General features: G+C 45.8%; 4 protein-coding genes across 10 annotated transcripts; 2 read left to right on the plus strand and 2 right to left on the minus strand.

The window, feature by feature from the left end:
- Window positions 1–295: 295 nt before the first annotated feature.
- Window positions 296–1,165, minus strand: LOC118512313. The gene is made up of 2 exons (XM_036056564.1): window positions 795–1,165; window positions 296–707 (listed from the first exon to the last, which is right to left on the minus strand). The coding sequence occupies exons 1-2, from the start codon at window positions 810–812 to the stop codon at window positions 534–536; spliced, it is 192 nt and encodes a 63-aa protein (XP_035912457.1). The 5' UTR covers window positions 813–1,165; the 3' UTR covers window positions 296–533.
- A 10,029-nt stretch (window positions 1,166–11,194) lies between these two features.
- On the plus strand, window positions 11,195–20,907 carry LOC118512316 (85/88 kDa calcium-independent phospholipase A2). 7 transcript variants are annotated; one of them, XM_036056572.1, is made up of 12 exons: window positions 11,195–11,593; window positions 12,191–12,235; window positions 13,124–13,325; window positions 13,403–13,493; window positions 13,572–13,742; window positions 13,824–13,958; window positions 14,033–14,216; window positions 14,337–14,348; window positions 14,632–14,807; window positions 14,906–16,327; window positions 16,399–16,522; window positions 16,585–20,907. In XM_036056572.1, exons 1-12 carry the CDS (start codon window positions 11,584–11,586, stop codon window positions 16,815–16,817), a joined length of 2,805 nt encoding a protein of 934 aa, XP_035912465.1. In that variant the 5' UTR covers window positions 11,195–11,583; the 3' UTR covers window positions 16,818–20,907. The 7 variants fall into 7 exon arrangements, with proteins under 7 accessions (XP_035912465.1, XP_035912462.1, XP_035912463.1 ...); XM_036056569.1 differs by having other exon boundaries at window positions 11,196–11,593; window positions 14,617–14,807; XM_036056570.1 differs by lacking the exon at window positions 12,191–12,235 and adding an exon at window positions 12,710–13,003 and having other exon boundaries at window positions 11,197–11,593; window positions 14,617–14,807.
- A 2,106-nt stretch (window positions 20,908–23,013) lies between these two features.
- LOC118512321 lies at window positions 23,014–24,248 on the minus strand. Its single transcript, XM_036056580.1, has 3 exons — window positions 23,741–24,248; window positions 23,495–23,671; window positions 23,014–23,402 (listed from the first exon to the last, which is right to left on the minus strand). Exons 1-3 carry the CDS (start codon window positions 24,060–24,062, stop codon window positions 23,140–23,142), a joined length of 762 nt encoding a protein of 253 aa, XP_035912473.1. The 5' UTR covers window positions 24,063–24,248; the 3' UTR covers window positions 23,014–23,139.
- A 28-nt stretch (window positions 24,249–24,276) lies between these two features.
- Window positions 24,277–26,019, plus strand: LOC118512323 (protein A16-like). The gene is made up of 3 exons (XM_036056582.1): window positions 24,277–25,341; window positions 25,416–25,616; window positions 25,704–26,019. Exons 1-3 carry the CDS (start codon window positions 25,206–25,208, stop codon window positions 25,928–25,930), a joined length of 564 nt encoding a protein of 187 aa, XP_035912475.1. The 5' UTR covers window positions 24,277–25,205; the 3' UTR covers window positions 25,931–26,019.
- The last annotated feature ends 384 nt before the right edge of the window (window positions 26,020–26,403 follow it).

A 26,403-nucleotide genomic window follows, 5' to 3' on the forward strand; every position in this document is an offset into this window, starting at 1 on the left:
TCTGCATGTGACGTCTTCTAAACACAATCGACGAGGCGTTTCTAAACCCGAATTGACAGTGGCGGAAATAATACCCATGCGTGCTTCGGGGCTTAGCTGAGTGTCACTGAGGCCTCAAGCCTTCTAAGACTCAAACGGGACAGTTGAGGGTTTAGAGGACTTTTTAACGTCGTATGGGTTGAATGGGAAAAACTGAATTGAAATGTCTTGTCCTGGGGATGGTAACGGAGGTCACTGATGAAACCTATACAGTATAGCCTAATGAAGTCAATTTCCCGTTTCTTAAGAACGTAACTCACACGCTAACAACATAAAAGTGTATATTTAAAAAAACGTGTAAAGGTGGGCGATATTGTGAAAACACACACTGAAAAAAATAAAACAGTATCAAACTTAGGTTCTACGTGCTCTGGAAGGATGACATCTTGCGTTAAAATGGAAATGCGGCACAAGGCAGAGTTGATGTATGGCTTTTGCAGAGCTTGCACCTCCTAACGGTTTCATCGCGAGCACAGTATCCACAGGGGGAGGATCTAACCGAGGAACAGCAGTTTCTTCAGCTTCTTCAGCTTCAGGAAGGCTTGCGGGTCTTGCGGGTTGAAACTGTCCACTTCCGCCTCGTACACATCGCCACCGAGGATGGATTCATCATTCACGGCTGGCAGCGCGGACACGAGCGCCACGGCCAGCACGAACAGGGCAAAGGACTGTTTTGAGGAGGGTGGTAGAGAGCGTGCAGAGCGATTTAGAACCGATTTTCCCGGCTACCGGCTACATCCAGATCAAGAACTCACCACAATCAGAAGCTTCATCTTTGTAGTAATTTGGACTTGGGTGGGAGCTGGTGCGGCTGCTGCTGCTGATGATGATGATCGCACGATGCACTAAGTACTGTGAATGATGCAGTACGGCCAATTGTCGCTGGCTTTATATACACCATAGAGTGAAATTGTTTGATCACAGCTTTGTCACGGTGTGTCGTTTGCACGCAGCCGTTATGCTGAACGTAAATAAAGCTTACGAAAATGTGGTATCGGCCACACCGGCGGGTCACCTGCAACGGCGCGGGAAGCACTTGAGCTGAAATCCATGCGATGCCGCTTGGTCGGCCCGGTTCGGTTCGATTTGGGTGGGGCACCTTACCGGCCACATCTCCTCCACAACGGACGGAAAAGGAAATCGACCACCCATACAGTCGGTGACCAGATTTCTTCGTCAGGTTGATCAAGAAAGCTCAACGGGATTTTGAATTTAATTAAATAATTTAAATTGTTTATATTTTAAAGGCATTGCAGCCTTTAGTCATTTGAATTGTTATGATGCCAAAATAGATAAATAATAAAATTCATAAATTCATTCACGGCCGACGAACGACGATCAACACCATCGCCATAGCATAAACAGAGCATGTGAAACGATCGATCATGCAACGCACACAGTCCTTGTCGCAATGTGCATACATTTTCACTTTCAATTGAATATTGCATTGAATGTTTGTCACAGTGATAATTTCTCACCAACGCATCATCACCATCCGGCCGGCCAGCACATCTATGCGCCCAGCACTGTGTGCACCGCGCCACTGCGTTGCTCCCAACTCCCTATGTCGATCGCCAAACCCGGTGGAAGCCAGTTTTCGTCAATTGTGATGATTGCGTTACTGTAGGCCAACATAACCATTTGTAATAAATATAGCCGATCCCCCCGAAAACCTCATCTGCCGTAAGGCCCGTACCGTATCACATTGCCAACGGGGTTTGCGGGTTGTGTACGGGCCTCGATCGACTACGGTGAATGAATGGGATGGCGCTGTTTGCCTTTAGCATTTGCGTTCCTCAAACATATGTTGACAATGCGGCCGGCCCCGGTATAGTCGTCACCCGGCGTGATGTAAAACTTATCGCACCCCGATCGTTGATCTTGTTGTGCTGCACAACACACACACACACACACAGAACGGTGATGTGAAAGCGATATTCAGCCAAGCGATTGTGGTTCGAAAATGATTTAATTACTGCAACCTTAACCATTTCCTTCTGCAGCAGCTTCTAACCTCGTCTAATGGAGCGGTCCCGCGTTAGTCCTTGACTGTGGTGGCAATTTGCGGACAGTAAAACAGAGTTCGCTTTGGGCGCATGTGCACGATAAAGTTCATTTTATTATCAACCGGTGCCATTAAAATGCGTCGAAAATTGATTTCTCATTCAGGGCTGCTCAAATTATAATATTTTAATGCCTTCATCGTGCCTGTCCTTTCGTCTGGCCGGCAAACCGTTTTCGGCAACGGGCTTCCTGTTGATGATGAGTAGCGGTACCTTGGCCTGTTGTTTGTGGGGATAACCTTCACAATCCGCGAAACGTTTGCTGTAATGGTGTAGCTCTGGCGAAGCAAAAACAAAAAAACAAATCATAAGCCGGCGCTGTCTTGATGGGGATGATCGACGAACAATCAGTCAACATTCATCTTCCAATGAACACAATCCGTGATAAAAATGAATGCCAAAGGCTTTGATGTGGTTTTGGGGGGGTATTAAGCAGATGATACTAGCACTCATTCAATTGTGAGTTTGTCCGAAACTTAAGTTAGGATGTAAACTAGCAAGCACCCAAGGCATCAAGGCAAGCTTTATTGGTTTAGATTGGTTCAATAACTGTAAGCTTGCCTGATGTTGAGTTTTTCCATGACTTTTGGCCCTTACAATCGGTGATCGGTTATTTCCGTGTGCTTGAAGATTCCTTTCGCAACTTCCTAGCCTAGTCACGCAACTGATGAATTTCTATTTGTGTTTCGAAATTCTCAAATTCGTATGATTTTTATCTGAAATTGATGTTCTGTGTCCTTGTCTTATTTATATGAGGATGGATTCGTATCATCCTATGTTGGACGGGAATCATCTTCCCCAGACGCTAAAGCTACCTTAACAAGGTCTTTAACTTCTCTGAGTCCTATCCAAAGATTCGCTTGGTTTGTTTAAGGGTGTTCGCTGGATGGTGCTGGTAAGATGCATCTTCATCTTACCAATGTGTGTTTAAGTCTTACATGGTTAAAGCTAGAGGTGGATAATATTTTTTACCATCATTATCATTTTACCATCATAACGCCAAGACATCGTCCGATTCATTAACGCAATAGTCGCTCAACACTGGAACACCGCCTAGCACATCCTAGACCTCTCCAAGAAACTCCGCTCCATGAAGCACAACAGCGCACTTTCAGACGATCCCGATTCCAGCCACGTCCAACGAATCCTTTCCCGTCTTTGCATCAGTCACACCCGCCTGATACACTCCTACCTTCTCGACAGATCCAGTCTACCACACTTTGCAGCTTCTATGGCGTCGATATACGATCGACTACATCCTCACCAATTGTCATGGATGTCATAGTTGTACCACACATGTGACAATAGACAAGAAAGAGGCAAATGAGGTCCTAAGACCCAAAGCCTCTATAGATAAACGTATCAAAAATGCTCTACTTAATTTAGATTGATTAGATTGATTGAGCGCTTCTAGAGACTTGAAAAAGTCTTGAAAATTTACGATGATTTTGTTACCCTACAAGTGCATCCTAGCGCTCCTTAGGCATTAAACCGTGCTGCCCTTCCTGAGAACTACAGTTCCCTTTCAACAACAGATTCCTCTTTGCACGAGGAAATTAAGACCATACCGAATGATCTTCGCCCGATGGTAGTTTCGGGCCTTTTCAGGGATAAGTATGGCCATTTAGACCAAAGTAGCCAGTATTATACGGATGGATCATCCTCTAAGGAGGGCACCGGCTTCGGCGTTTCTAGTGAGTCCGCCGAAGCATTTTTCAAATTGCGGGAGCCGTGTAGTGTTTACACCGCAGAACTAGCCGCAATCTTGTACGCACTATTGATGATAGCAGCGAGACCTTCGGATCAGTACTCCATCTTTACAGATAGCCTTAGCGCTATTGAAGCACTACGATCCCCGAAGGCTGTTAAGAGTCAGGATTTCCTTACCATTAAAATCACATAATTGCTTGGCTCCATGTTTGAGAAGGCGTTCAGGATTTCGCTAATTTGGGTACCTTCTCATTGTGGAATTCCCGGCAACGAGAAGGCAGACTCACTGGCCAAAACAGGCGTCCAACAAGGCGCATTTTACGACCGTCCGATCTCGGCCCGAGAGTTTCTTCGCCTACCACAGCAACTTTTTCTATCTCGCTGGCAGAGCATGTGGAAGGCGGACGATCTCGGGCGATTCCTTTTCTCTATCTCGCCGCAAGTGTCCCTGCGGCTTTGGTTCGGTGGGCTCTCTGTAGACCGGGCATTCATACGCATGATGTCTCGACTTATGTCGAATCATTTCGCGCTGAATGCTCATCTTCAGCGTACAACTCTGGCTCAGACGAAGGTGTGTGGCAATGCGGTGACGGATTTCACGATGTGGTGATCTCCTTCTGTGGTCCTGCGTGGAGTTTGAAACCGCAAGACCCTCCTTGTTGGGCGCAGTCGACAGCATCGGCAGACGATCGGGCATAGAAATTAGAGAAGCGTTGGCGACTAGGGACCTCGCTTATATGAGGCTCATCTTCCGATTCGTCAGAGACAACGGTCTTATCCTTTGATTCCGCATCCCCATTATCCTTCCAATCCATACCCGACAGTCTCCTTTTGTAATTCGTTGTGTTGTGTTTGTCTCAAGTGTTTTATGTTGTGCAACGTGTGATACGTTGACGGAGCAGTTGCATTCGAGGGCAATTTTCACACTGCCGTAAAAAGGAGGCAGGCTTTCTTCGTCTGTAGTAGTGTGCTGTGTTGGCGTTGGACTCGGGAGTGGTAGCAATATATATTACAGCACTTATCAAACTGGACACCTTATTTCCGCCAATAACTAGTTCTGCGAGAATGCAAAAGAATGTTATTTAAAACAATATTGTAAACATCCATCAAGCAAGACGGCTTCAATAAATAAAGTAAAAACATCTTTGCAAAATGCACAACATATAACGTCCCATCATCTGTGAATGATAACAGTAGCCTAATTGGGTTTCTCCATAAACGATCAGTAGCATGACACTTAATTAAAATCAATACGAGTAACAGCTAGAGCAATCAATCCTTGAAGATAGCTCCATCCACAATTGAAGTCTGAAGAAACAAGTTTTCACCTCCGATCTTCATCCTTATATTAACTATATTGTTGCCACAAGGTGGAAAACACCACGTGCTTGCTTCCGGGATCAACGACTTGTCAGCTGTGTGGTCGACGACAAACAACATCTCGAAGCAGGAGGACCTCGGAGCCACCCCTCCCGAGTGTCAGAATATTTGAACTCCATCCCTTCTATGTATAAACGCGTAGTACATTATTATCGTTCTCCCATCACCGAACGGGCGTTGCCAGTGCAGACTCACACCGTACTATCGGACGCCTTATCCGTCGTCCGAACCTGACTGGTGAGTTTCTTTGGGGGAAGAGGAAAGGGTAAGTTGATCGGCAACGGGTCAAAACAGTTCAACGGTTCAAGGTTTTGTAAAATTTCTCTTCGCTCGGTCGCTTCACTGCTGAACTTCTCCGCTTCACGCTTGCACAGGATCATCACGCTCAGCAAGTTCATTAAAGCCGGCAGTTAGTTGTGGAACAGGATGTAAATGGTAAAGTGCGTGAGTAGGGCTGGCGTGCTAGCGCATGTTGCTTGCGTTCTGAGCGCTAGCGACACAATATGACGTCAAGAAGAAGCATTAAGAATTCTGCTGATGATTACTGTCTGTTTACAACATTTCTGAAATGGCGATTTTAAGTGGCGAATGCCTAAATGCCATTTGAATTACTGATGTGGACAAGTTAGGCAGTTGGTCAGCAGAATGAACACCTGAGCAATGTAATGTAAGACCAGTACCGCCAGTGCATCGTGGCGTCAGCGGGTCCAGCGGGTCTTGCATATCAATAAGCCATACAAACTGCCCATAACCCTTTACCCGGACTGACCTACATTGGGCCTGGCCCGGACTGACCAGTGCGATGGGTCCTGGATGGGGATGAACGTCAAAATCAACGCCGAAAAACCGATGCAACGAGCGAGCGAGCCGGCACAACATGCGGCACGATAATTGTCGGATATATTTCGATTTCTCCATCGGGCACAGGACAAACTGGTCGGTGCGACCGACCTTGGTCCGGATAGCCCCGGATAGCCGGGCGAAATTGGATCTTGTTTCGCGTGCATGTTCCTCTTTTCGACACCGGATAACAGCTTACGCAACTGCATACTGCTGGCGTGGAACTGATTCATTATTTAAAAAAAATAATATTGCCAAGCACCGCCTCCGAAACAGTGAAATCGGTTAACGAGATGCAACGGTCATTGTACTGCAGCATTTGCGATTGATCAGGTGAGTTTAACTGGAAATGCCAATGAAGAAATGGGGGGACGAGAAAGAAACCTGTCCGAAGCAAGAATGTCATTTGAAGCATCCTCATGCTTCAGCAGGTTTCTCGTTTAACCTAAACAGACATCAATTTGTTTGTCGTAGCAAAGACTCAGGACGTTTTGCTAGTACCAAGTCGCTGACGACTACCTTAATAGTGGGATATGGGTCCTAGCATCCTCACCGTCAGAATATCACATCTACCAAACAGCTCAACTATCTCGTGGTTTATTCTCCTTCTCTACATTTCCTGCTCGCACACACCGCCAAAGATGGTCCTTAGCAGTCGTCGCTCGAAAATGCCGATTTGCACATTGGCAGCATAGTCCAGACCTTGTGCCCGCAGGTAACTACCGGGCATATCAGTATATAATCTATATGATAGACAGGCGCTTGGAATGAGATCTTCCCGATGAACACTAGGTTTTCGGTTGTGTTTCTATTATACCTATCTCTACGAGCATACTGACAGGTTTCGTAGGGATATTCATAGCTTATAGAAATTCTAAAAATAATGAAATGCATAAACATAAAAATAACGACAATAAACGCGTCCGGTGATAGATGCGACGGCGGCGCCTGTCTTCACACGGAAAGACCGGGGTTCAAGTCTCATGTATGAGCTAAGAGCCGTGTTCTTTTTTACCGCATGGGCGTTCAGCTTAGGCTCTATCTTTTCTCAGAATATATTCCATTCTGATTGGCTTTTACTGGAGATGAGACTAATTTTATCTCATTAACACCAGCACAAATTCATGCATCTCCTATGTATTAATGTACATTATTTGATGTATTTTTTGTTAGTTTACTATCAAGCATTAGTGCTACAGCTTAATTACTACAAGCAATACTTAAAAATTATTATTTAGTATATTTAGCACTGAAACGAACATTTAATTCCTACCGACCACAAACAGATGTAGATAGACTAAAGGAACTATTTGTACCTGCATCCAATAAACAGTACCCTATACTAACGGATGGTTGGCACAACACAAACACGAACGTTAGTTCTTCTTCCTTGGCTCTAGAACATCGAGAGATCTCGGCCTGCCATGTCATTAAGGGCTTTCTGTGACTTGATTTTACCTGTAGCAAAGTTGTTAACTCTGCGTACGGGGAGGTGGTCTGGATGGGATGTGAACCCAGTAGGCCCTTATTAAGCAATTGGATGAACAGGAAGACAGTGAGGTGATGTTTAACAGAAATGATCGGAAGACATTCTACTGGATCTTGGGATGCATTCTAATACCTTGCTAGCTTTGGTGATGATCGTACCATCGTGTGCCCAATTATTTGCACAGCAAGAAAACCTTTTTGCTTATTTCCGTCGATGTGCAGTACTGCGAAAGGTTGTAAAATAACGAACAACACTGAACGCTGGTGCTGCCAAACACGTGAAGCATCATACTAAACTATTTTCGTTCAAGGTCTTGGTCAAGTTGTGTAATTGAACCGTCATGCTGCATAAATGAGATAATATGCAGTAAGCACGCCGTTGGAAGTTTGTAATATTTCATAGGATTTGATGGGTCACTATGTAAAAACACATAACCGTAAAAGCTATCGCGGTAAATCAATTCGTGAGGTGAAGTAACTTCTTAAACCGTGCAACGCGTAGATAACATCGGATGCTTGATTAATCGCAACCCTATTAGCTTGTAATGGACACTCCACGCTGAAGACAGTACCAGCTTTAAGCAGCGTTGGCAAGCCCTTTAGCTTGCCATCACACAGCACAATCGTCATCCCTTTTGGTCGATCCTCACCTGCATGACGAAATCGTGCGCTAACATACGCTCTCCATATTCCAGCATCCGCCGCGCCATCCTCCCCCCCCCCCCCCCCCACGATCCACTGATCGGCTCGAACGCTCCCCGGACGAACCGACGGCGGATACAAAACCACACTGAAATCGCGCATCATTCTCAAATATTGACTTTTCACCAAATTCATTGAAGCCCGCTCAGTTTGTCAAATAATGATTTATTACTCAAAATCTCCTCTATTAGCATGCGCATCAGGTCTCGGGCACCCCGGGAGGCGGGCACTGGCACCACACCTGACGCACACTTCCTTATCGACGAATAGTTCGAACAGTCGACCGCGGCTGGATCTGGCACATCTCGACACTTGGCAATCGACCAGCGTTGGAGCAAGTTTTCGGCTCACCGCTTCAAACACCGGCCGATGTGCCAGCAATGGGAGCCCTGTGCCGTATGGGATCGCCAGCTTTCTAAGTGGCTGGGAGAAAATTGCGTGTATTTCGTGCGGGAAGGTAAAAACCCACCGACACAAACCGTTTGATATTTATTTTACCCATTATAAGCGATTATCTAACCAGCACGGAATTGGTGGGAGGGTGGGTGAGGGTCTGTCCGATAGTAGTATAACCATACTTCAATGGGTATTATTATTCAATACTTGCTTGAAGAAAGGAGAAGAAAAAATCCTGCTACATTAACCGGATTTCGCTAATTGCCTACTTACGTACTTTGCGCTGAAGCTATTTTTAAACATTTATATATAGCTTCAATGAGTACGAGCTTTTGTTACAGAGGATTTTTTCAGCCGATGGGCGTATGTCCTGGCGAATCATCAAATTCAAACTCCCTAAGTGGGGATGTTGATCGTGAGATCGTGATCCATTCATGGCCAATTCGGTTGTTACAACATTTTCAGCCATCTGTCGTAAAACGGGCCTTAAAACTGAACAGGAGCTTTTCAGGAAAATCACGGTGCCTAGTGGTATTCTAAGAGCCATCAACGACCAAAAAATATTGGCCAAACCACCACCTTAGTGTGACTAAGAGGAAAATGCTCGGAGTATACAAGGACTTGAAAGAATTGGATTGGATTGGAAAATTGGATTCGGTACTTGAAAATCTTTTTTTATGACGACTGCGATTAAGGAAGCATCTATGTGACATAGGGGCCACCCTGGGTATGGTGACGGCAACTAGAACGTAAGATTCGAAATTGTTAATGTTTGTTGATAAGTCTAATCACAAGTAGTTTTGGTCTGACGCATAACAGGTTTCCATGATGTGAGGAGAGACTTTCCGGACGGAATTCGATACCTGTCTGGTTTCACGTGCAACTTGCAACTTGCAAGGGCATTACTGCACATATCCAAAAGGGTGGTAAAAATACACCAAGTGCTTTTACTTTTCCGGATCACATGACGTGATTGAAATACACAAAAGGGTTGAAAACACATTATCAAGAACAGTTGGAAGGATGGAAAGCGACTTTTCCATACTACATTATTCGAGCGTATGAGATTATACGGATTTATTCGGATTCTGTTTGCATTTACAGTGTTTCTTTAACGAAAACTGTACATGCTGTGGTATATTTTCTACTTGCTTGTTTACCACAAATCGTACTGCAGAATGAGTGTTGTAACAGAGTTGTAATAAAAGGCGGAAGCATGTGCTGGACCAAAAAAGATTATTCGCGGGTAAATTTTGAACGCCCATTCTTCTGTCAGTCTAAATTGTAAACAAAACGAAAGACAGCGTCAGGCTGGTAAACGTGCGTAAATGTCATCGTGTTGAATGGACGTTTGACAACTGCCTGTCGGTTTGTCAATGAAAGCAAATGGATTTGTTTTTGAATGTTTTACCGATAGCTTTACCTTACAGGGTTTCCGAGAAGAACTAACGATGTGCGAGCCATTTCTGGGCAAAGGCTAGGTTGAAGTAAACAACTGCCAGGTAGAACTGGCGATCTGTTGCCCTTTCTGGACTATGGCCAAGTTGAACTAGACACAGGCTAGGTTGAAGTGGACGATGGCCAGGTTGAACTGAAATGTCAAATTTGAAACAATTGCTGAAGCGTTCGCAAACGGTTGGGGTAACGCTTGATTTTAAAAAATATTTAAAAAATGACCGGTAAAACCATATTATTTGTAATAAATTTTTTTAAAGGATATTAATTGAAGAGAACGCTTCAATTGCAACGTAGCTCGTATGTAATTATAAAATTATTGTTTACAGCTCTTTGAGCATGTTTCAATGCTCAAAAATATTTTTTTTGTAATGTTATTTTTGCTTTCCAAGTGCAGTGTAATTGAGCAATATACGCTAAATTTAGGTGAGTTCAATAAATATAATATCTTTAAGCAAGCCATTGCAAATTCTAAAGCTCAAAGCGCATTAAATAATAATTTTATAATTACATACGAGCTGCGTTGCAATTGAAGCGTTCTCTTCTATTAATATCCTTTAAAAAAAATTATTACAAATAATATGGTTTTTACCGGTCATTTTTTAAATATTTTTTTAAAATTAAGCGTTACCTCAACCGTTTGCGAACGCTTCAGCAATTGCTTCAAATTTGACATTTCAGTTCAACCTGGCCATCGTCCACTTCAACCTAGCCTGTGTCTAGTTCAACTTGGCCATAGTCCAGAAAGGGCAACAGATCGCCAGTTGTACCTGGCAGTTGTTTACTTCAACCTAGCCTTTGCCCAGAAATGGCTCGCACATCGTTAGTTCTTCTCGGAAACCCTGTATAAGTGGGCAAATAACGTTTGTCGTGCAAAGACACATAATTTACAATCTCATGTTCATGAAAATACAGCAGAATTCAACATTTAATTAATTTCCAACTCATCCAACTGTTGATGGGTGAGACCACTTCCTCTGAAAACAGTTTGTAAACAAACGAATGATATCATGAATTATTTGCGAAATGCGGTTATTTCTCAATTAGAAATTTCACGACAAGCTACAATGTTTGGAAAAAGTTTAAAATACCTATCAAATCACTGCAATTCTATTAAACTTATGATAAGCACCTAAAAAGAGTCGCCCAACGATGGTTTGTTGTTGTTGTTTTTTTTGTCCAAGTGCCTCTCCTGTCAAGTGTCGTCAGAAACGCGAACGTACGTGAAAATTCTAATCTATTAGTCATAGTCACACAGCCACAGCCAAAGCGACAAGAAAGAAAAACATCTGTAGAACGGATGATACAGTGCCGAAGGTCAGCTTTTTCTGATTCCCCGGTAGTTGGTTGTAAAACTAGCCAAGCGCTACGTAATCTAAGCCATCGCAGTGAAATAGAGAGTGCTAGTTCGTGAATCGGCGCAGTGAGTTGATGCAATCGTTGGTCGGTGTTGTGGTTTAGCAAGGCGTAGAAAAACGTTGCCGCACACGATACTTTGCGAGCAGAAAATATGTTGAATGGTGAGTGCGCCAGTGCAAAATGCTTTAGTTTCGTTTTAGTTTCGATGCCTGCCATCAAACGTACGTTCTCCGTACTGCCGAGTGTCGGAGTATCCGGCAGATAAAATTTGCATGGATTGTGTTTTGGGCAGCCTGGCAGGGCGGCAGTCATCGGTCGCTGGAAATTACTCGAAACGTGACAGCATAAATTAATCACCAACAAAGACAAAGTGAATCGTACGGGTTGCCAGTAACATTAGGCTGAACAAGCGCAGTGATTTCATCACATCTCCCACTAAAACAATAACGTTGGTCAGAAACAGGCTCCGGGCTAGGACAAAGAAAGTATGAGCACAAGTACCGCGAGAAAGGTCAACAACACGAGAACGAGCCCTCGCATGTGAAAAAAGTTTGTCTATTTGTTTGTTTTTTTTTTTCTATGGCTCGCCGTACATTTATCGATTGACGGAAGCGCGGAGTGTAGCCTAGGAAAATCGCCACTTCCCTCTGATGATGGGTTCGTGCGCACTTGTAGCCGTGCTTGTACATCTCCATTGCGAACGGGTGAACTTTTGCACCATAATAAATCGATGTCGTTTGATCTTACTTGCTTCGTAGGGCTCTGGAAAAATCCTCCAATCGTGGAAAGGGATTTCATTCAAGGTACTTGTGCCAAATTTTTTTTATATCAACGGCTAGTCTGTCTGGGTCGGTTCGTGCTATGTGCTAAGGACACACCAAATGTGTGTATTATTTGTGCTCATGTCGATTCATTTCGATGTTATCTCTAGCCACTATCAAATTCGCGGTAGAACGCTTTGGTTTTTATCACTCATCCTTGACCGGGGCAGTATGATGGACTTGGTTTTGCTTTCCCATTACTCACATCCTACTTTCGCGTTCTGCATCAACGCGCGTCATCTAAACACTTCACGCTTGACAACATGCATATGGTTGAAGATACGATTTCATCTTCCGAACGTAGTAGGCATTCGTTCGCGTTGGTTGCTTGGCTATACAATTTCTGCTGGCATTGGGTGGATGATCGAACTGAGTAACAAACGTTTGGACGAGTGTATTGACTATATGAACATCTGGGTATTGCCATATTTTCACTATCATTTGTACTCGTTTCAGTTCCTACAAGTGCTCTACGTTGATTTGTGTTCGCCCGACCAAACGATCCTTTCTCCATTCTCCTTCCCCCACCCGTTTAGTTTAGTTAGCCCCGTAAACCTGTAAACCTACCTCGAAATGTGCCGCCAAGTGTCTTCCCGTAATCCTTGTACAAACGCTCAGTATTATTAAATCCACTGCTGCAACGCGTGGGATCAGGCAGCCAAAAGCCGAAGTAGCGTGTACCTTCCGATTGTGTGTCTGTTCTAATGCAAATGGCTTGGCTCGGGATCGGTGCACTGGCATCCGGTTTAGGTACAGATGAAGTAGATCAATTGCTTGCGGAGTCCGATGTAGCATTAGCCTAACCCGAGCTTTCTCTTCAAATTTCGTTCTTATCGTTTTTGCTTTTTGTGTTTTTGCGCAAACGAACAGTTATCCAACGATTGTTGGGCGGTGACGTGCCGCCCAACAAGGTGCAAGAGGTGAAGAATGAGTCCTACATCAACCTGCAAGTGCTGCACAGAAATGAATCGATGCGACTGTTTGCCCCGAACCCGAATGCGCCCGACAAAAAGGTCGTGTACGAGATCATACTGGAACGGCCCCACTCGGAAACGATCAACACGTCCTACAGGTACGCTTGTGGAAGTAGAAGTAGTGCTTTGCCATAACGAATGACCCGAATGACCTGGTTTTCTATTGCACTTGCAGCTTGTACCGTGCACCTACACAAGCGGCAGCGGAAGAAAAGTTTGAAGCCTTCCATAAACGTCTGCCGGAGTTAGTTAAAATTGTTCGCGAGGTAATGAATCCGACGCTCGAGATCAGCAATGCAATGCTTCATAGATTTATAATGATTCTGTCCTCTTCCCCTTCTCAGATGTACAATATTAACGGTCTGCAGAAGCTTTGTGATGTACTGATTGAAAACCCTTCCTGGTCCCTGGCACACATCGTTGCTTTTTTCAATCTTACCGACTACATTTCGAATCCTAGTATTATAGACTTCCTCGACTATGCCGAATATGCCGATATGATGACTCCTTTGCAGGTGAGCACAGAAAAATGGCATAGAAAAATAGCGGTTTGAAGGTGTTCTAATGGCGCTCGAATTCTCTTCTCTTCCTGCTAGGTTGCCGTAAAGGCCAACAACATAGAGTTTGTGAAAGCCTTGGTACAATCGAATCAGTGCAATCTGGACCATCTCGATAAGAACAGCAACTCGGTGTTCCATTTCGCAGCGAGTACGACAAAAGAAATGATAAATGTAGGTCCGGACCGCTCGGTCGCGATCCATCATCTGACGAATAGCGCTTACATCGCTCTTACGCCTCGTTGCAGCTTTTAACAGCAAAAAGTATTTCGAACCTGAACCATTGCAACACCGACGGCTACACACCGCTCCATCTGGCCTGTTTGGCGGACAAACCGGACTGCGTGAAGGCTTTACTGTTGGCCGGTGCCGACACGAACAAAATGGCCCGTGGCGCTGGAACGTCCTCGTACAGCAAATCCATTCCATCGAGTAAGTGTGGCCACTGGCTGGGGCTGGGGATGAAGGAGGGGTGTTGAACAACGGTTAACATTAGTTTACCATTTACAATTGATTTCCTTCTGTTCTGTGTTTCTATTTCTTTCACAAAAGCCTGCACTGATGGCAAGTCTAACTGTTCCCATTATCACACTGCTCCAACTGCGTTTGCGAGTTTGTGCAAAGCCAGTCCACACACGCACACACATGCACACTTTGCTTTCCTTGTTTGTCGTATTTTACATTAATTTTGTTTCTTTTCTTTTTGTTGTTTGGTTTTTTTTTTTTGTTCTGATAACGCTTTTCAACAAATGCTTGGAACCAATTTCGCTCGCTAATGTTCGCGCGCTTTCGCGTTCCGTTCAAATTGTCCCAATTGGTATAACCGACGTAGAACCTTCTTCTACAGGTAATGTGGCTGATTTTCTTGTCAGCAATCCAAATAAACTATTCACACAGGACATGAAACACGGTGGCACCCCGCTACACTGGAGCTCCAGCCGTGAGGTGTTGAACTCGCTAATAGAGCGCGGCTGTGACGTGAATTTAGTAAATTTCAACGGTCAAACTCCGCTCCACGTGATGGTAGGTCGAGTCTGTTGGATTAGTGTAAGCTTTTGCGCTACCCGTTTACAGCATTACAGGTGTACGCTCTCCGCGCGAAATTCTTCTTGTTGTTGTAGGTAGCGCGCGATCGGCTGGAATGTGTGGTGGCGCTGCTGGCCCACGACGCTGAGATTGACGTAGTCGACAACTCGGGCAACACTCCGCTGCACATCGCGGTGGAAAAGAAGCTTATTCCGATCATCCAGTGTTTGGTGGTGTTTGGCGCTGACTTCAACAAACCCAACAAGGACGGCAAGACGCCACGCCACATGGTGGGAAAGGATGACAGCGGATCGAAGGATTCGATGATCCTGTACATCTTACATTCGGTCGGAGCCAAACGGTGCCCGGAGAAGGGCAACAAATGTCCGCCGGGGTGCGCGGCCGGTGGCACGTACAATGGCATCCCACCGGCGCAACCAGAAACCTCCGAGCAGCGGCAACACATCCAGCAGGTGCTGGCCCAAACGACCTCCAAATCGCATCGCAACAGCGTGCCAAGCCTGATATCGAGCACGATCCGTGCCACCATACCCGAGGAGCGCGAGCGACGGGAGGTGAAAACGATAGACGTCAGCCAGGAGCGTAAGGGAGCGAGCATGATGGACGCGTTGCTGTCGATGTTTATGAATAAGGTGGAGGCCGCCTCGAAGCCAACGTCACCCACGTCCACGACCTCATCGCTGAAGGGAGGAATGAATTTGCTGGGAGATTTCGACGTTGGTGACGAACCGATGCTAACGGACGAGGTTGCTGGCACGGAAGCTTCCAAGAGCAGTCCGACCGGCGAATCCTCCGGCGGTGCTCGAACGGACGCGTCCAGGCCACGATCGCCATGTGACACTGGTGGCAGCGAAACGTACAACGGACGCGGTCGCTTGCTGTGTCTCGATGGCGGTGGCATTAGAGGGCTAGTGTTGGCGCAGATGCTGCTGGAAATAGAGAACCTTGCCCAAACGCCCATCGTGCACCTGTTCGACTGGATCGCCGGCACCAGTACCGGTGGCATTCTGGCGCTTGCGCTCGGCTGTGGCAAAACGATGAAGCAGTGCATGTGCTTGTATCTGCGCATGAAGGATCAGGCATTCGTCGGTTCGCGTCCCTATCCAAGCGATGCGCTCGAAACCGTACTGAAGGAACAGCTGGGAGAGTTCACCGTCATGTCCGACATCAAGCATCCTCGTTTGATGGTGACGGGTGTGATGGCCGACCGGAAACCGGTCAACTTGCACCTGTTCCGTAACTATGAAGCCGCCAGCGACATTATGGGCATCGTGACGCCCTCGAACAATCGTGGCCAGCCACCACCGCCACCGAGCGAGCAGCTGGTGTGGCGTGCGGCAAGAGCGACCGGCGCAGCACCATCGTACTTCCGTGCGTTCGGTCGCTTCCTTGACGGTGGCTTGATCGCGAACAACCCCACGCTGGACGCGATGACAGAAATCCATGAACTGAATGCGGCACTGCACTACGTTGGCCGAGCGTCGGAAGTGGTCCCGGTAAGTGGGAATGTTCTGCGTGGCGATTGAATCGAAAATGGTGTAACCGCTTCGTGTTCGTGTTCGTGCAGGTTTCGGTGGTGGTTTCCCTTGGCACGGGATTAATACCGGTGGTGGATCTGAAGGAAATCGATGTGTTCCGTCCAGACAACCTGTGGGACACGGCCAAGCTGGCGTACGGTATCTCTACCATCAGTAAGTAGATACGAACGTGCTGCAGACACACGTCAGTAACGAGCAAGTGTTTTGCATCGCAGGTACGCTGTTGGTAGACCAGGCTACCGCATCGGACGGCCGTGTAGTGGACCGAGCCAGGGCGTGGTGTAGCATGATCGGTGTTCCGTACTTCCGCTTCAATCCGCAGATGTCGGTCGACATTGCGATGGACGAAAAGATTGACGAGCCGCTGATCAACATGCTGTGGGAGGTGAAGGCCTACATGCACAGCAACCGGAAGCAGGTTATAGAGCTTATCAATCTGCTCAAATAGCAGCAGCAGCAGTAAGCGCTCAAGCCAAGCGTAAGGTTACGTTACAAACATAAAGTATAAAAGGAAACTATATTTACCGACGTTTTCTCTGAATTCGCACCAACCCAACCACCCTCCAATAATACGCCCCACCCAGTACGGTAAGAACAAACTAGAGTTAGCCGAAAGCAACAGGAATTGCTTTATTCTCTTCTTTCTGGCTCTCGAACATTCCCGACAAATATAGAGACAAATTTTGCTTCTTTTTATAAAACAAACGGTAAAAGTATAGAAACGAAAATAACAAAGGGGAAACAGTACCGAGCGTCCGTCTTGACGGCGAGCTTTGCCTCCTCAACACAGGTTCTCTTCAAACTGTCCAAACAACGGAATCGTACTGAATTGTTGACAATATCTTTAGAAAACGAACAGTTTATGTAGACTATCGACAGCGATCAGCAGACAAACGGTTACAAAACCAAACAAACCAATAGTTTCAATAGTGATGCCACCAAACGAATAAGCAAACTGCATCGAAATTTGGGTGCGGAAGTAACCCCGGATTGCTACTAACCAAAACAATAAGTAACGTTCAACAATGTACGGGAGAAGCAAACAAACAAACAAACAAACAAACGGGCCGAAATGGTTAGATTACGATAAGATGAACGCAAAATACCTTTTTGCCGCGGCACTGGGGTAACGAAAACACAAAAGTGTCGTGTGTGAACTAGTGATGGGCAAAATCTTCAATCGGAATCGATTCCGGAGCGCTCCAAATTTTTTGCACTCGATTCCGAAGAGTAGGTCCGGAACATATTTCGGAACCGGTTCCTGATTGTTTGCGGAATTGAATTTTTACTTGTTTATTCACATTTAATACTATGCATGAAAAATGCATGAAAAACACAAACTGATGATTTTTGGTTGAATGAATGAATGAAAAAACAACTTGAACACGTCGTCCTCAGGAGCTCGCGACAGACCCGATCAAGAAGCTCTACTGCTCGTTGGTTCGATACCTCCATTGTATGGTGGGCTTCTGCTGCTCAACACCTGGTCCGTATTTTTTTTGCCACTACAACCGCGTTTGGCTTTGGCCTTCCATTTTTGTTTCCTTGACTTAGTTTTACTTACATAGCAGGATAGTCAGGCCTGCGTAGGGTTCAGACTGGACTTTCGGTGTGAAGACCAGCGTAGATATCACCTCTTCAACCGAAACTGCTATAACAATTGATCTTTTATTGAACATTTTGCTTCGAAACAATCATCATTCGAACAAAGTCACATTCCAAATGAATGATAAAGCTAGAATCGTCCGTAAACGTAACATAATATCAGTTTATTTTTTTTATATATAAATTGATATTCATAAAAATTAAATGAAATTCTTAAAAGATGCATAATTAAGCAGTTTTTTTTTCATTTGAAAAGTTAGGCCAAAATGATAAGGTTGAATTGTTGTAATATCGTTTATTATATTATAACTCAACGAAGGTGAAGGCTTACATAAAGCCTACATCAAGCACTTAATAGTTAAAACACTTAACGATTAGAAGGACGGACGGTTCGAATACATTTCAAAAGCGCAGCGCGGGGCGTGTCCGGTTGTTGACGATTACTGATTAAATTATATTCACGGCACATACGGAGAAAGGGATCATAGGCACTGAAACGGCTTCGGCCAGAGAGCCCAGAGAGTATTTTTGAGGGGTGTCGATCCGGTAGTCCCGCAACAAATAGTCTCTGGTCGTTGCAATTAAGCTGGCTCTACGACTCGATACCCAAAAGCGCACACCGAGCGTCGTAATCCATTTGAACCCTCCAGAAGCGCAATGCGAACCGGGTGAATTTGCGCTGGACGGATTCCAAGCGGGCCAGGTGTTGAGCAGCAGAAGCCCAATGGAGGTATCGAACCAAGGAGCAGTAGAGTAGAGGAGCAGATGTTGATCGGGTCTGTCGCGAACAGGTTGCTTAAGCAAACCCATCAGCTGGTTGCTCTTGATGACGACGTGTTCAAGCTGTTTTTTTTTTCTAAAGACACAATTTCAAATTGTGATTAAACGGCATTATTTCGTCAACCAAAAATCATCAGTTTGTATTTTTCATGCATTTTTTTAACAATAGTAATGAATATTAATAAACAAGTAAAAATTCAATTCTGGAATCGGATCCGCAATCGGAACCGGAATCGGATCCGTAACCGATTCCGAGCGCCCATCACTAGTGTGAACAGTGTATTAACATGTTTCATTCGTGAAAGCTGCCTGTAGCTTGTGGCCCGTTTAGCTAGCTGTCCGGAGAGGGCATCGTTTCATTGTGATTGTCGTTGTCATTGATGTTTAAGATTGGTACCGTTGTTCTATTGTTCTACAGTAAGTAGCGGTGGTGCCCGAAATGGTCAGCCAGGAGGTGGTACAGTGCGATAGCAAATGCGTATGTGTTAGTGCGTAACAATAGTTTCCTCGTAATGTTTACGCTCAGTTGTTTGCAAGGTTGTCCGATCTTTACAAGCACATACAGTATTGGACAAAACATGTGCAGCTCAATTCGAGCAATCCAAAGCAAAAGCATTAGCAAATCTCAATTTATCGAAATCGGTTACGAGCAAGCTGCTGAAGTTGACGGTTCAGGACGGTCTACTAAATGTTTGTTTCGTGGTGATTATTGCCACTGTCAGCTGGCAGTTCATCGGTAGTTGTTTGTTGAAAAGAGCCAATTTGTACTGGGCAAAACAAGTTCAACTTCTCTTTCCTTCATGTGAAAAAATGGAACGTTTCTGTGCTCCAAATTTGCTGGAGATGGAAGACCACGGTCCACCACGTCAAGAAAGCACGCATCGCAGTATGATCGTAAGATACATTAGACAGGATCTTTGTAAATCTTCCTTCAAGGTGCAAGCGGTTTCGAAGGTTGTCTGAAGAACGGTTGTTTTTCCGCGGACGATTTTGGTCCAATTCATCGAATCGATGTAAAATCATGGACCGTTTCATGTATAAAAACAATGTCAAATATGTTATGCTGCTTTAAGCGGAAAGGAATATTCCATTAAGATGAATAAACAATGACTAATGCACCGTGCTCGAAATAAGGATCAGTCGTTTGCACAAGTGCAGCAGGCTTGGCAGGCCTTTTAATAAGCAGAACAGTTCCACCATACTTCATTGGCCGCCTGATATTGATATGTCCCAGTTGACTTTCTATAAACCGTCAATGTAGAGATTTATGATAAGGATTGACTGACTGCAAATGTTTTGTTCAATGCTGTAACAACCCACCAAACATTGGCGCGAGTCAACCAACGACGGCCAACATGGGCTGATTGTGATTTAGTTTGATCGATTTAATGAATTGCTGCTGATCGGAAGTAACTCTTCCGAGCTCACCACCATACGCACCAAATATCTGTATCCTATTTATGTTGCCTATTGTTTATTGCTGATCATCTAACTGATTAATGTGTGTGTGTGTGTGTGTGTGTGCGCGAGTCGCTGTGTGTATGGGAGAGTGGGGGTTTAGTAGTGGAACATTTTCTTCCAAACAAATCGTTCCAGCGATATTTGTAATTTAGCCAAACACGAGCATCGCAATCGTTTTGTGAGCCTGTGTTTGCTTTCCTCTCCACATTTATTTCGCCCTGCGTAGCGGATCATCATTGAGTGGCCTGTGTCTCACTTGGCAATTGTTAAGAAAAAGACAAATTTGGCTTGCTGTTTGGTTGTTTAAAAATCAGAAGACAAAAATTCAAAACAAACTAATACACTCGAATGTGCTTCTTGTACATTGGCAGAAAAGCATTGTGCAACTTGTCGTCGTGCGTTCAGGGAAATGGTTGTTGCGGGAAATGAATGTTATTGATCTCGGAGATAACCCGCAGTTGCTAGCAGGACCGATCCCACGCGCATTTTGTAATACATTTTCTGGTCTGGTGTGCAGGTGACGTTGATCTATTTTAACATATTGAACGAAACAATCGTAGGTTCTGGCGTGTTGGTACAGAACGAAAAGCAACAGCAGCATTGCGTATTTTAATAAATTGTTGGACACAGTACAATATCAAAATAAATGTGGAAGGTGCGTGCGCGGGTGTTGCATCATTGAAGTTACCTCATCGATGCTCTAGTGTGTGGGTTGTTTGCGATTTGAGAACAGCTATTTGTGGGAGGTGTAACAGCACAAAGAAATATATCTGAAACATCTACACGGAGTAGCAGCATCAATTACGGTCGAGTTTTCGAGATGGTCTCTGGATTGGGGACAGACTGGACTGTGCTAACTTCCGAACCATCATAGTCCTGCATGCTGCCTGTAAGATCCTGCCTCGCGTACTCTTCTGCAGTCTTAAGCCTCTTGCTACAGATTTCGTCGGAAGCTACCAAGCGGGACTTGTTGGAGGGAATTCCACGACCGATCAAATCTTCACACTGCGGCAAATGCACCAGATGACCTGTTCATCGACTTCAAGCTGGTTGAGGGCTGTTGAGGGCTACTATGAACGGTGTGCAATGCACGGTGTCGAAGTGTCGAACATGCAGTCGGTATCTTGCGAATCTACTTTAACTGTTCAACATCGCTCTGGAAGGTGTCAAAGCCGATAGGATTGGATTGAAGCTTTCACCGAGACAGAGAACGACTCGGAAGCAGAATATTAGTTGTCTTAACTTCGGACAACAACGTCAGCAGCAAAATCCAAAGGCGCATTGTTCAAGGGAATTGTGCCTACTACGGTCTGCTCGGAGACCTGAGATCCAGAAGACACCTACAGTGCACAAAATATACGTTGTCGGCCGGTGGACACCAATGCACTCGTCATTTTCGAGCGGCGAGTACTACGGACTATCTTTGGCGGTGTATGTGAGCAGAGTGGCGTGTGGAGAAGGAGAATGAACCACGAGTTAGCTAAGGTGTTTGACGATGCAGACATCCTGACGGTTGCCACGGCCGGAAGGATACGCTGGCTTGGGCACGTGATGAGGATGGCGTACTCATTCCCTAATCAGGAAGGTGCACAAGAAGAGGAGCACAGCGAGCTCGTTGACTGAATCAAGTAGAGTCAGACCTCAGATCGGGAGATCGGATGCAGTCGGGGATGGTGGAGTGCAACCATGAACCGTGTTTCCTGGAAACGCATTGGACACGAGGCCATGTCTTGAAGGAGTGCTCCATAGAAGAAGCACTGACTTCCGTAGCGGAACTGAACGAAAATGGTGGGACGGCACTCGAGCAGGAAATCCAAGGGCCTGCGGCAGGGAGATGGGCTTGCCTGTCTCCTTTTCTATCTGGCGCTAGAGAGAGCCATTCATGAATGAGAGGTGGAAACCGAACTGGGGACCATCTTCCAGAACTTCACCTATCGCGGGTTCAAAAGCACTGATGTTACATTTTGATTGTCAGCGCCAAGTGTTGACCCGGTCCAGCCATCGGTTCGACGATAGTCGCGTCAGCATTTCGATGCCCCAATTCTGCAACCCGCCCCATCAGCCGGTATGTCCTGCAGGGCTCCTTTCCGAAGGTGCGTTATGATTAGTGGAAAATAACAGTGCGTCGTTAGCTGCCGAGCTGGGACGAGGACGCAGAACGCTTCCAGGAGCATGAATTAGGCTCATCGTATTATCCCACATGTTGGTTCATTTGTCACACGAAAGCATGGCGTGTGTGAACGTCCGCCTGGTGAAGGTAATCGAGATTGTCCTCGTCTTCGGAACTGTCCGGAGGTTCAAGAGTTTTTCGTACGCGGGCTGTTCGAGCCAGCTGAACATCACGGAAGAACGTTTGCATATTATGTTCAAGACAGATGCAGAGATAAAACACGATCGTGAGCACTGCGAATAGGTCTGCTTTAACAGACGTTCGGTCGACGCAGAGTAGTGTTACCGTGGCAAGCGTTCGATCGGCCTCACGAAAAATTTACAGCAGGAAAAGCAACAAAAACTCAAACTAACCTAGTGTTCAGTGAAACCAGCAGCGAGGGCACAATCAAAAGCTTTTCGCGGTGAGCGATACTGATAGCGATAGACCGAGCTCACAATCATCTCGTCTCTGTTCACTAGGACTCCGGTAAGCAAAAAGGGAATTATAGAAAACTGCAACACAAACACAGCTGCACGTTTCACACCTCTCACGGGTAAGTACGGTTAGAACGTAATGGATCAGTACGGAAAAGCAAGATTGCTTTGCAAACATTTATTTCGAATTCAAATAAAACAAGGAAAGGAGCTTTTCCATGAGCTTCATAAGCAATAGCAATTTTATTGTTTTTTTGTTTTGTCGTTCCTTTAAATTTTCATACTAAAAGTAGTTTGTAACGCAGCCCTAACCATCGCTGCTGTATCGAAGGAAGCGCTCAGACGTCCTGCGATTCCTCGCAAGCGTATGCCGAACTGGCGGTCGCACACGGACCATAAATCCAGAGCGCACTGCCAAGATACGCGGCCACACACACGTTCCCTTCGCTCGGTGCCACGCCATCGATCCAATTCTGGAATCCGCTTATATAGCCGACCGGTCTGTCGTTGGTGATCCAGTAGAACTGCTGGCGCTCCTGCGCGTTGGCCCCAATGTTGGTCGCCGCAATCCAGTACGCCACATCGTAGGACGCGAACGGCACTGATGGAGAGAGAGAGAGAGAGAGGGAGAGATCGTGAAACGTTCTAACCGTTGCAGGGCAACGTGAAAGAAGGATGCTGGTCAACACTTACAGACTGCCTCCTGGAAGGCCAGATGGTCCTGATACGTTTCGATAGCGGCCAATCGTTTGCCCATATCGCGGCAAAGGTTCCACGCTTCGAAGAACGACACCCCGGTCCGGTAGAAGGTGTATTTCTTCGTGCTGTACGTCAACGGGGGCAGTCCGTTGACGGGGAAATTGTTCACCTCTGCAAGCAGCAAACACACGTTAGACCTGTCCCCGGTTTGCACCAAACTCGGCCCTCGAATACACTTACCGGTGTTGCTGCCACTGCTGCTGTAGTCTCGCGTTGCGTTCGTAGCGGCCGCCTTTGCAGCGACGGGTTCCGGTTTCGTAGCGGAAGCGGCCACCAGCGACAGCACCATCAGTGCGCCCAACAACGACGAGACGAGTGTTCTATCAAACGACATCTTGCTTTTCGCGTATCGACCAGACAGACAGACAGCGAGCGAGTACTCTTGAGACAGTTCTGCACCTCCCGCAACGAATCTGGTGTGATCCCGGACACAACACTGACGCACGGTTCGCTCGATGCAACGAACGGAACAGCAATGAAAGCATAACTTTCTTGTGCACATTTTTTTATAGTGTCCTTTCCGGCTCGCCCACCGGTCAGCTCCCGGCCAGTCCGCTCCGGTAGCGTCCAGGGTCCAGGTCCAGCGGGTGTTGTTGTCGGTCTTGTTTTATTGCATGCTCTTTCTCCCGAAACATCGCTTGAAATGCATTCCGAAGGTCAATGTCCGGATGTACCGTCGGATTGCTGCAGCCAGTCTTGCCGTTCGGTTTGTTTTTGGGTTTCGTTTTGCTAAAGAACAGTTAGCAACACCCGAAATCGTGGCACCCAAAACGAGTTTCCGATTCTTCCGATCGTTTTGCGGAAATGCAGAACCAGATTTTGGGGAACGCACAGTCCGAATCGCATAATGCGAAGGACAAGGACAGTGTGCTGTAAGTGAGAGCAACCGCAACCCAACCCCAACACATGCCCCCAAGACGGGATCAGGACAATCGTAATAAGGACCATTGACCTCGCGATGCAGTAAGAACCGGGTATTGGTTCGGTCGGTTCACCAGCGACTGAGGATGGAGAATTTAGATAAAAAAGCATTTACAGCTAAACCAAACATTCATCGAAGAATGCTTTTATCTACAAAAGGCTCCAAAACGAGAAAGTTGCTGTGACCGTGCAAGTGCAGTTTTAAGGCGATCGTACACTTTGAAGGAATTAGCCTTAAATCGTTTGAACACGTGCGAGTTGCATGTTTAAATACAGCAAAATTAAAATTTTTAAAACTCCTACCACAAAACCACAAATGCTATAAATTTTATAGACAAATTTATGCATCGCAGATTTTTTTTGCCCATAAGTTCAAGTTCAAGTTCCAGGTCCATGATCAACTTCAATAAACAGTTTCTTCATTAAAGCTTCTAAAGAATTGATTTTCCTCATTGCTTTATGTGCTTCTTTTCTGTTGTTGTAAAAATCAACCTCGAATCAGCCGGAATTTGAGAATTGCCAAGAAGGAACCAGTTCTTTTCGTTGATGGGTGTTTTTTTTTCGTTTGACCCTCTCTCTCTCTCTCTATCTCTCTCTCTCTCTCTCTCTCTCTCTGGGGACACAGAGAGGTCCCCAGCGCTTATATAAGAAGGTGCATCATTGCAACGGCTTTTCAGTGCCAACTTGAATTTCAGCTGTTCAGATTTCGGCCAGGATCAAAATAATGTTCGTCACCAAGGAAACGCTCGCGGTGGTGTTGCTTCTCGCGACTTGCATTAGCTTCTCGCTAGCCCTACCGACAGCCGACGACAGTCTGCCCAAGCCGGAGGACAGCGTAGCGAAACTAAACACCCCAATCGGTAGCGATCCGGCCAACATCAACGGTGTGTCCGTCCATTTCCACTCCTAAACCAACTTTGCTTCTTGTTCGCAGGCGGTGCAGAGGACAAACCGATCGAGCGAGCAGGGCGCATCTTGTTGCCGACCGACTTTGCCGTGAAAAAGAAGAAGTACACCATCGGTACGCGGGGCGTTGGATCGTTCTTTCGCGCCTGGCGGAACTGCATCGCCGAGGGTAAAGGATTGGCCACAATAGAGAGCGAAGAGGAGCAGAAGTTTTTGGAAGCGATGCTTGGTAAATAGTGCACATTGGAAATAGTAACTAGCGATCGAAGCGTACTCATCCTCAAGACACACACACACACACGCATTTTATTTGCAGACGCTATCTCACCGAATACCCGGTACTGGATTGGGGCTACCAACTTGGGTGCGTCGAACTTCCAGCTGACGTGGATTACTACGGACCTGCCGGTACAGACGGCACCGGAGTCGTTAATTTTAAATAAACCAACCTGCATCAGCCTGAGCTCGTCCGGCACCTGGCATAAGAATAACTGCTTCTCGACGGTAACTTCCAAGCCCTACATTTGTGAGGAGTACTATTAAATGCTAGCGCCGGCTGTACTTTGCAGCAGTGCAGGATAGCGGCGTGCATTGTGCGTGGAATTAGAGTAATAAATCATTGGAAACCTTAACGCACCTTTCGCATGAAGTTTTCATATTTTTCTCTTTAAATGATTATTATATTTAAAACAAATATAAACTCGATTATATCGATCAAAGTTAAGAGGTTGCTGATGCGGTCTATCTTTGTTGGAATGGTTGTATTATACATATCACAACGGCAAACACAAGAGCACTTGGGCACGAAAACAAATTCCAAACGGAAAGAAAAGACTCAGAGCGTATAGGACATCGGAGTTATCGCACAGTGGATCGGCGTCATAGAAATGGGGTCATTGGGGCGAGGTAAACGTAAAGACTTTATACTACGTAAGACAGCAGAGAAATGGGTTACGAAAAGGAAATGTTTTGATTTTGCTGATTGACCTTAAGGCATAGAGAAGGACAGGGATTGA

The sequence above is a fragment of the Anopheles stephensi genome, chromosome 3, assembly GCF_013141755.1.
Source record: "Anopheles stephensi strain Indian chromosome 3, UCI_ANSTEP_V1.0, whole genome shotgun sequence".
Taxonomy (NCBI): Eukaryota; Metazoa; Arthropoda; class Insecta; order Diptera; family Culicidae; genus Anopheles; species Anopheles stephensi.

What these genes read in the sequence shown, in the direction of transcription:
- LOC118512316 (XM_036056569.1), top strand. An exon ending in GGAAAGGGATTTCATTCAAG is followed by an intron (nt 12,236 to 13,123) that starts GTACTTGTGCCA and finishes GCAAACGAACAG; the next exon opens with TTATCCAACGATTGTTGGGC. An exon ending in AAACTCCGCTCCACGTGATG is followed by an intron (nt 14,808 to 14,905) that starts GTAGGTCGAGTC and finishes TTGTTGTTGTAG; the next exon opens with GTAGCGCGCGATCGGCTGGA.
- LOC118512321 (XM_036056580.1), bottom strand. Translation starts at nt 24,062, where the DNA reads ATGTGCACAAGAAAGTTATGCTTTCATTGCTGTTCCGTTCGTTGCATC. An exon ending in CAGCAGTGGCAGCAACACCG is followed by an intron (nt 23,672 to 23,740) that starts GTAAGTGTATTC and finishes TGCTGCTTGCAG; the next exon opens with AGGTGAACAATTTCCCCGTC. An exon ending in GGCCTTCCAGGAGGCAGTCT is followed by an intron (nt 23,403 to 23,494) that starts GTAAGTGTTGAC and finishes TCTCTCCATCAG; the next exon opens with TGCCGTTCGCGTCCTACGAT.
- LOC118512323 (XM_036056582.1), top strand. Translation starts at nt 25,206, where the DNA reads ATGTTCGTCACCAAGGAAACGCTCGCGGTGGTGTTGCTTCTCGCGACT. An exon ending in GAAACTAAACACCCCAATCG is followed by an intron (nt 25,342 to 25,415) that starts GTAGCGATCCGG and finishes TCTTGTTCGCAG; the next exon opens with GCGGTGCAGAGGACAAACCG. An exon ending in GTTTTTGGAAGCGATGCTTG is followed by an intron (nt 25,617 to 25,703) that starts GTAAATAGTGCA and finishes TTTTATTTGCAG; the next exon opens with ACGCTATCTCACCGAATACC.